The 9,855-nt window shown below is 43.7% G+C and overlaps 1 protein-coding gene across 1 annotated transcript; it reads right to left on the bottom strand.

The window, feature by feature from the left end:
- Positions 1 to 353: 353 nt before the first annotated feature.
- On the bottom strand, positions 354 to 4,730 carry barhl1b (BarH-like homeobox 1b). Its single transcript, XM_029516338.1, has 3 exons — positions 4,280 to 4,730; positions 1,635 to 1,857; positions 354 to 657 (listed from the first exon to the last, which is right to left on the bottom strand). Exons 1-3 carry the CDS (start codon positions 4,728 to 4,730, stop codon positions 354 to 356), a joined length of 978 nt encoding a protein of 325 aa, XP_029372198.1.
- Positions 4,731 to 9,855: the final 5,125 nt, after the last annotated feature.

Below are 9,855 nucleotides of genomic sequence, written 5' to 3'. Positions count from 1 at the left end.
TTGAACCACCAACAACGTTATTCTTTGTTGGGAAAAACACAGAAAATACTGACGTTGGGATCAAATAAATACATAACTTAAATACTTTGATTTATGATGAAAAATAAATAAGTTATAAATAAAGCTCATGTCCCCCCTCCCAAAAAAGAGAAAAGATCCTTCCACACAGACAGTGTGAGTTTCAGTCACAAGGCTCCGTCCACAGGCGCCTGCCTAAGCCGGATTTTGTAAAGGCTGAGAAGTTTCTTTTTTATTTCACGTTTCTCTGGTTCGTCTCGTTTTCGTCTCTTTGCGTCTTTGTTTAATTTCTCCTAATGAGTCCCAAGCTGCCAAAGTTGGTGCAGAGGGGGGGCTCACCGCTGCTGGGCTGGCCGGGGAAGCACGCCGGACATGGGGGGCAGAGGAGGCGGCGGAGGCGGCGGCTCGCTGCCCCCCTGCAGGCCGTGCAGCAGGATCCGCGGGACCAGAGGTCTCTGCAGGGCCGGCGGCGGCGCCGAGGGGCCTCTGTACAGGTAGAGGGCCGCTCCGGGGTCCAGGTTGGACACCAGGCTCTGCGGGTAGAAGTACGGGGACGGGAACATCCTCTGCAGGGCTGAGTAGTTTCCAGCTTCCGCTAACAGCTCGAGTCCCACCGCCGTCTGCCTCTTCCACTTTGTCCTGCAGCGGGTGACAGAAGCTTTAGCCTCTAACAAATGCATTTCTTTAAGTGTAATGTCGGAATTTGACGCACCAAAACAAACCCATCTGTTTACCTGGAGACAAATTACAAGTCAGTCGCGTTCGTCTTATTTTATTATTTTTATTTATTTATTTATTTATTTTTTAATAAGCAAAATCTCCAATCTGTCACTTGTACTCACACCCAAGGAAGTCTGTTAGATTGCCAGCATGCACTCCATGCAGGTGAATAATTCATAATAAAGATAATTGACTAGATATAGTGATTTGTTTGAATTATTGATATACACACATGCAACGATGCATTATTCATACACCAAAGTGTTGTGTTTTTTATAGTTATTTCTGTCATTTAGCTGCCTAAGAGTCAAAGCTGAAGACAAACAAAAAAGCGGAAGGTAATTCAAGAGAACTGCAGAAAACATGTTTTTACACCGACGGTTTCTATGACTAGTTTTTTATTTATTCACTAAAAATTGGCACTTCGTTTTGCAAGCTATTTCGCAGGATCATCGCCCCCCCCCCCTCCTTTTTTTCTTTTTTTACTTCTCATAGTTATGAAGTTTTACCTGCTACTAAATACTTAGCGAAAACCAATTTTTTAAATAAATTAATTGATAAATAAATAATAAAATACAAAAAACAAAACAGTTTGATATCTGAGGCCGTATGTGTTGGGCCTCTGTCGGTTTTGCTTTACTTTCTGATATTTTATGGATCGAATGACTTATCAGTTGATGTAGAACAAACGGCAGATTAATAATTAATATGATGCTTGATTTCAGTCTTCGTGGCAGTGACTCATAGGTTAAATGAACTCATGCCATCTTTGGGGTGATGGTGAAAGTAAAACATGGCGTCCATGGATCCCAGTCATGAGTCAGCCGTGAGAAGCCCGATTACGCCCCCCTCCCAGTCCCCCCCTCCCTCTGGAGAAACAGGAGCAGTGTGCTCACCTCCGGTTCTGGTACCAGGTCTTGACCTGTGTGTCGGTGAGGTTGAGGGAGGCCGCCAGTTCCATGCGGTCCTGGACGCTCAGGTACTTCTGCCGCTCGAAGCTGCGCTCCAGCTGGGCCAGCTGGTGGTCTGTGAAGGCCGTCCGGGCCTTCCTGGGCTTCTTGAGTCGGACCTGAGGGCTGTCTCTACTGCTGGAGATCTCCCTGTCCCCCTCTTCTTTCACTGGAGAACCGAAGAAGAGAGAAGAAGCACAGAGGGCGTTAGAGCAGAGCCGAGGCCTCTCTCACCGTCCGTCCGTGTGGACGCGCAGCCTCCGTGCGCGGCCGCGATGACAAATCTGTGCAGCAGTATCGGCCTCTAAAGCAGAACACTATCAGTGTCAGCTACATTAAAAATGGATTAAAACGAAAAATGCTGTGGCCCAGTAGCTTCTGTGAAGCTGCTTCCTTTAATCAACGGTTTGACTCCGGAGAAAGTCGTAAAATATGAAGTGAACTCTAGTTGGATCAAGGCAAAACTGAATTTTAATCACCTCAATGCGTTTACTTTTTATTTATTTATTAATTTTTGTAAAATAAAAACGCAGGCATTTTTAGCAGCACGTCCCATATGACAGGTGCTATAAAAAGGTCAGGTGGCTGACTGGCATCATTTAAAATAACGATCATAATACAAAGACCAGTTCTCCGTCTCATAGGATGCGATTGCGTTTAATTTTGTTTTGAAATATGATTTTTGAAATTGAAGGAAACCGTTTTTTTATTTTATTATTTTTACGTTAAAATCTGTTTTTGAACTTTATAGATTTGAGGCGCAGTTTGATTGATGGGAAATAACGTGACAAAAACACCGGGAATATTTATTGGTAAAATGTTTTTGTGTGATTTTCTTTTGTTATTATTATTATTATTTCCCCTTGCATTCTTTCCCTGTGTATTCACATGTGAGAAGAAGTGAGCAGAGTGAATCACTGCGTCAGAAACTGCGCCTATAGGCGACATAGAGATATTTGATATGTTCTTAAATTAATATGAAAAGCTCTTCCAATATTCGCACTTCCAATCTGATATTTCTCCGTCAGTAGATCCACAGTCTTTGTTCTTTTTTCTACATGTTGTCATGTCAGGGCGAGCATTGATATACACTCCTTCAATTCTCTGGGAAAAAAAAAATCAAGAAAAGGAAAGAAAGGGGAGGGAGAAAGGGGGCGAGCAAGCGAGAGATCCTGGTAGTTGAATAGTTGAGTCGTCTCAAGAAGCACAATAATCCGCCTAATTGAGCCACAAGGGAAGGACGAGCCTTTCAACCGCGACCGGAGAAACTTCACAGGACCGTGGAAATGAGTGGAAATCAAGAGCCGGGCGGCCTTGTGCGGTTACAAATCTGATTAGCGCCGGGGACAAATTGCATCAAATCCCTGAAATATTATAGCAGGAGGATTCGTGGAAATCAAAGCTACCGTACAGGCGCCCTGTGGGCCCCGCGGATCCTTCAATCAATCAGCGCGTCGATGAGCATCTCCATCCACTCTGTCACACGCGGGGAGAAGCGCACTCACGCACGAGCACACGCAGGAGTTTGTTGAGGAAACTGGTGACGCGAGTCCGTAACGATAGTTCAGCCTGCGAGAGAGGTGAATTTTAAGACCTCTAACGGGTTTATAGACTGAGCAAATTGCAATAAAATGAATCAATAATGATTCCTTTGTTCTTTCCATATCGAAAAAACGTGATATTATTTGTAAATTTCCATCGCAGGCTACAGCGGTGGCTTCTTCCCAGGCACTGCTTCATTAAACTGTCAACGGAGGTGACATGTCTGTTATGGCTGACATGATTGGAAACAGAGAGGCCCTTGATGGTATTTATCTGGAGGGGACCCTGTCATCTCTTCCACTCTCTTCCTGACAGCGCAGCCAGTCATTACTTTTAAATCCACCAAGTCTAATAACTGCGATAAGCCCATTAGTTACTGTTGGAACTCTGCTTGTTTTCAACACCGTCATGCAGCAGCAGCGGGTCGAGTCCACTTTGGCTTATCGATGGTTCCGGCCACCACTAGTTAAGTATAGGCGACTAGTCATTAAAAAAAAAAAACAAAACAAAACCCTAGTGTTATTGTGTCTCTCACCTTAGTTCCAGGTTAAAAAAGAAAGACGAGTTGCCGATACAATTTTTACATTATTTTCATTAGAAATGTAAAAGCCTAAAACGCACTTTCAAAATTATGCTTAGCCCAGACTGTAAGCTATTTATCCATCAAAAAAGGTAATAAGCATACTTTGCATGTCATTTTATTTTATGTTATAATGTGTGTGTGTGTGTGTGTGTGTGTATGTAGCATTATTCTCATACTATCCATATATAAAGATAGTTTGTGTTGGGTTTGTGTGATTTTGTTTTAATTTAATAAGTTGTAACCATCAGCTGAACAGCAGGAAAAAAATTTAGGTAAAAAAAAATAAATATAAAGAAACACAAGTCCCCGTAAAGGAGGAACCAATTTCACATCACAACAAAAAAATTGCGAGCCAGAAGTCCAGCATGAAACCACAGGAAGCCAAATCACTGTCACCTCCAGCCTCCTGGCTGAGACGGAGCACTTTCCTCCCCGCACCCACAGACACGCGGTCCTCCGTTCTTACCTTTATATTCGCTGTCTGACGATGAGTTGCTGTGGATTTTCTCCATAAAGTCGTCCGCTATCTTCGAGGCCAGCCTTCCCGCCTCCTGGGTCGGCTGTCCATTGCTGGAGTAGGGCGCGCAGGCGGCCAGAGGCTTACAGTCCGCGAGAATATCTCTGATGAGGAACGACGAGGTCACGGTCCTCTGCTGCGACCCCGCAGATATCTGAGCGTGCTGGAGGTGCGGCGGCAGGCCGACGCCGTGACCTTGCCTCTGGGCCACCTCGTCCACGCACTCCCTCCTCGGCGATGGAGGCGACGAGCAGCCGCTCTCCACGTCTGATCTCGGACTGAACTCCAGAGGCGAGCGGCACTCCCCCACCAGACTGTCCCCCTTAGACACCGGACTTCCAGGCCTGTGGGACAGCAGCGAGTCGATGCCAAAACTGGACCCGTTGGCGGACGCCTCCATTGTCTTGATCGAGGCCTCCTCAAACTACCATTTGGTATTCAATACAAGTTTTATTTTAGGGAGGGGGGGGGGGGGAGTGGGGGGGATAAGTCTCAGCTGATCCAGCAGAGGAGAAAGAGCCCCCCTCCCCGGATCAACAAAAATGTTTTGTAGATTCGCTACAAATAAAATGAATTCATCCACTGTTCCCAGCTTCCCAACTGGATCTTCACGGCGAAAATACCTCCAGTCTGAGTTGCGTTACAACAATCGTCCATGCATCCGATTCTCTGCTGTTTGGCAAGTCTGAAGAGATGAGTCCTCCTCAAATCGATGGAGTCACAATCGATTCTTTCTGCTTCCTTCAGGGTCAGCTCCGTCTGTTTTGAGTTCACAAACCTCGCCGGGACGACGAGCCAGCTGCAGCCGAAACGATCTCACCTGAAGGACCGGCAAAGTGTTCGAGATATTGACTGATTCTGGAAATTTTGGAGCAACAACGAGGCGACTCTGCTTCGAGGGGCAAAAAAAAACCGTTTCAGCACCATGGACAGGTACAGACGCGTCAGACCTGCGGGGAGCGGAGGGCGGCTCAGTGCGGCGCGTTCGTGGCCGCACACGCGTCACAACACAAGTCTTGGCATGTTTTAACAACAAAACCCTCAAAAGCTGGAGGCGGATAGAGAGAGAAAAAAAAAAGTCTGAGATCTGCAGCAGGAAAACAAAGTAATAAAAATAGGAAGAGGCGGAAGACGCGAGACGAAGCGACGCGCGCGGCAGGAGCAAAAAAAAAAGGGGGAGAGGTAAACTGGGTTAAATAGTCACAACTGGCAAGTAAAAGGACGAGATGTGGAGGGGTGGGAGGGAATCCCAAAAAATTGAACTTGAGGAAAAGTCAGGAGCTAGGTTTTAAGAGCGCCTTGTCCACGTGAGTCCCCTGTGACAAGCCTTCATTGGCTGAGGAGAGCTGGAAGTGGACCTCCCTACACGCCCACTCGCTCTGCCTCCCACCCCCCTCCCCTCCCCTCCCTGCCTTCTCTCTTCTCTGGCTCATCTTCACTTTGATAAAAGAGACACTGAATTCATCAGGAGACTGAGATCCAACTGTTTACAGGCAATTTTCACACTGTTTGCTTTCATTACATCATTGATGAGGCTTATAATGGGGTTATTATAGAGCGGCTCGGAGTTTTTCCTCTCCACTCCATTGACTGGATTCCTCTCCCACCTCCAGAGCTGTACCTTTTCACAGATTTTTCTTCAGCCTTTCCGATTTTAACATCATCATTCATTTAAAATTTAGTTTTATTACTTTTTTCAGATTTTCGGATATAACATCAGCTCTAGGAAGGGAAAGAGAAAGGGTTTGTTATTGAGGAATTAATTGAGAAAACGAAAAAAATTAGGTTTGATGTGAAAAAATGTATTTTCTTGATCAATATTATTAATATAAATATATTATTTTTTTTCTTCATTATTATCAGTGTATGAATGAATGGCGGTTGCCTTATTCTTAAAAAGACGCTCAAAAAATGCCTGTTAATGTTATTAAAGACCATTTGACTACTTAACTCTTATTTTCAGCTGTTACACATTTTGAATTTTGTTCAATTTCAGCCAGAAATCTCCACTTAAAACCTACACAAAAGGCCACGCTGTGGCCACCGTGACACGACATTTTTGTCAAATACAAAAATTTTTGAATAAAAAATGCAAAGAAAAATGAAAGCAAAGTTACCATTTAGAGAGCAATCATACACTAATAGTCCCTGGTAATTATCTACAATGGCCTGAGCAGCGTGACGCAAAACTTCAAGGCGCGTGACTCGCCATTGTGCGCACTTTTCACTTTAACATGCGTGAAATGCCATTGTGTGCACTTTAGCTCCATCCTGCACAACAGTTAGCTCCGCACGGCGGCCTCGACAGCCCCTAATAATCTAACTAACCCCCCTCTCATCATCATCGACGCCCCCGCACCCTCCTCTTCTTCCCCCCTCCTCTCCCTCCACCATGTGACCACCAGATTGGAGGCGCGCGTCGGTCTCAGACACCGGCAGGTTAGTGAATCCGCTCCCCGCTCCCATGGGGTCCCATCACGGCTGCAAGCTGTCACATATGAGGCGGGGACAACACAGATATAAGGCAACACACACCCTGACTTAGCTGTTTCTTTCTCCTCTGCTGGTGCATGAAAAGGAGCAGAGGTTTGATGCTTTCTCTCAGTTTTTTTTTTTGTCTCCCTCTCTTTATCCTCCCTGTGCTTTGCAGCCACAGGCTCCAGTAATGTAGTAAATAATTAAACTTCTTTTTTTGTGATCTGATACCGCCTTCAAAACCTAAAGCTTTTTTTTTATTATTATCATTTGTTTGTTGAAACATAAAAAATGGCCATGTTTTTATTTGAGTTTAGCTTTTTGCACTTGCCATTTATTATCTTGTCCACTCTTAGATAAATTGGAATTACTCAGGTTTACATCTGTCCAACTAGAATTGGCTGGGTAGGTGAAAGAACATTTGATTTAAGTATATATTTTAATTTGTAAGTAGAACAAAAAATACCATGACAAATTGGCCAGATTTGAGGAAGTCTAATCATCTTTTGATAGATAGATACTTTATTTATCCCCGAGAGGAAATTCAGGTGTGCAGCACTTCATTAGTCATGGTGATAACACTTAATAATGAATAATAATAATTTCATAAGTCCAGTAACTAAGGCTGTCACAAAGGATTATTTCCATGATAGCTTTAATAATCTATTCTGGATGGTTATAATTCTCCAATATTTAATGAATAGTTTTTTTATAAAATATGAAGAAAGTGAACAACAAACCAAAAGTTACCGCTTCATATTTTTGTCCTGCCAGACATTATCAAAATTATTTAAAATTATTTACTTTCCAATGAAATAAAACGGAAAAGCAATGTTTGAGATAATAGAAACATATTTATTATTATTATTATTATTATTATTTGCTCTTTTTTTATTTTAGTTAAATAATTAATTGATTATCAAAAATTTGGTGATAAAAATTATGACAGTTTCTTTGTTCATCACAGGCTTGAGTCTTCAAGTGCACAAAATAATACTGGCCTTTGGTTAGTTTATAAATATTTGAATGGCTGAAAAGTGTCTTGGCAGAAGCTAGTGCAGCTAGACCCTAGCTGTGTGTGTGTGTGTGTGTGTGTGTGTGTTTGTAGTGTGGTGTAGTGTAATGATCTGGCTCACGCTAGTGCTGATTTTGGACAAGTGTCCCTCAGGTCAACTATTTTTTTATTTTTTTCATTTATTTATTTATTTTTTGTGTGTGTTTGGGGGGGGGGGGGGGGGGGGTTCATTTTTTTCTCTCTTCTCCAGGAAACAGTCAGAATCTGAGGGGCCAATGCAATTGTTACCTCAGTGATGAAATACACACATGCACACACACATATCCGCACTTACACCCACACACACACACTTTTGTTATGGGAGGATGTTATTGATCCATGTTAAAAAGACGAAACAGGAATGTTTCCAGGAAACGATCAGTACTCAGTTGTGTGGCTCTCTTTCTCCATCTCCATCTGTTTTCATCAGGTGGTCTAATAATACTTTATTATTGATCCACATTAAACAGCTTCATACCTTCCATTCGCATCTCCACCAAAACAAAGTTGGCACCTTTGGGCCATTTCAGTCAGGTGGAGTCTGCTTTTCCTCTGGCTAACCTGACAACCTGAGATTTTAACCTAATTCTGAGTATTTAAGACCAATATTTATATAAATATTTCATTCTGATCGGGTTACTACTTTCTGAATACCTACAGATGTATCAATAGTATAAAACATAAAGCAAGATAAACTGACACCAGGTGCAGCTTCATCATAATAGCTCGTACTGACCTGTCAGAGCTAATAATCTATCTGTGGAAATGTGTTATTGGAATTCTGTCCATAAGCTTTTCTACTAATAATGCCTGCTGGGCCTGCTCAGCTTCCTGGGCTTCAGTTGTGTGTGTGGGGGGGAAACATTGTTCTACATTTTATTTACCGGCCCAATTCAGCAGCCATGTTAAATACATATCTACATATGTTTTGTTAAAAATGTGTGTCGTCTTTGAATAAACTTTGGCACCTCTATAGTTTTGGTTTTGGTACATCGAGTAAAGCTTGTCTTTTGAGGGGGATGTATGTAAAAAGGTGACTCCTCTCAACAAACAAACAGCATTAAAAAAAAAAAGGCAGGAGGAAAAAAAAAAAGACAAGAAAACGGCACTTGCTCTGGAGCTGGTGCTGCACCCTGGACCAGTCAGGGATGCAAATGATGCACCTTAACGCCATCAGGTAGTGGAGTTGACAGAAAATAATGAGAACTCGCTGAATCTTTTATAAGGTTAACACTCACATTTCCCAGTCAGCTGTCACACAAGAAAGAATTTAGCACATGCATGCAGGCGAAATGAACCTTCATCGTCTCATTAATGCTGACAGGGCCCTGGACCGGCAGCTCCCAGCACCAGCGCCGCCACCACCTTCGTTTTGTGTTGGTAATTTGCAGCGGAGACAGACCCCCTTCTCCCAGAGAGAAGCCGGAGAGCAGAAGGAGGAGGGAGATATAACGGAGGAGAGCAAGAATGAGAGGGAAAGAGGGGAATGGTAGAGGATCGTGGAGTGAGTGCAGAAGAAAAGAGGGAGGGAAGGTGGGCTTTTGGAGGGAGGGAGGGAAGGTGGAAAGATGGCTAGCGCGCCAGGAGTCTGATTCTCCCCTAATTGGAAGCATTGGGCATTGTCAACGGAGGATTTTCAGCTGCTCACTGACAGGTAGAGCCGTCAGAATGATAGCCCACTTGTCAGCGCAAAAGACCAATAAAAACAAACCACTTTTGATTTAATTGGAGGCCTAACCATGGTGTGTGTATATATACACGTATATATATATATATATGTGTGTATATGTATGTATGTGTGTGTGTGTTGCCTGCAGGGCCAGGGCAATGGGGAAGTGGGAGGAGGCATCAGAATGAGTGGGGGCATTTTTGCCTGTGTGTGTGAAGGAAATCATCACTCTAGCCATCAATGTGCGCGCCCTGGGTTAGAGTGGTCACCGGTCGCCCGCTGTGACGGGGGTTTCAGGAGAGGCAGTTTTTGATTCTGTCCCAGGAG

The sequence above is a fragment of the Echeneis naucrates genome, chromosome 12 (assembly GCF_900963305.1).
Source record: "Echeneis naucrates chromosome 12, fEcheNa1.1, whole genome shotgun sequence".
NCBI lineage: Eukaryota > Metazoa > Chordata > Actinopteri > Carangiformes > Echeneidae > Echeneis > Echeneis naucrates.
The sequence above is the reverse complement of the archived record's forward strand: the minus strand, read 5'-3'. Positions and strand labels throughout refer to the sequence as shown.

Excerpts from the sequence above, each read along its gene's own strand:
- barhl1b (XM_029516338.1), bottom strand. The coding sequence starts at position 4,730 with ATGGAGGCGTCCGCCAACGGGTCCAGTTTTGGCATCGACTCGCTGCTG. Across the intron at positions 1,858-4,279 it reads GTCAGACAGCGAATATAAAG|TGAAAGAAGAGGGGGACAGG; the intron begins GTAAGAACGGAG and ends TCGGTTCTCCAG. Across the intron at positions 658-1,634 it reads ACCTGGTACCAGAACCGGAG|GACAAAGTGGAAGAGGCAGA; the intron begins GTGAGCACACTG and ends CACCCGCTGCAG.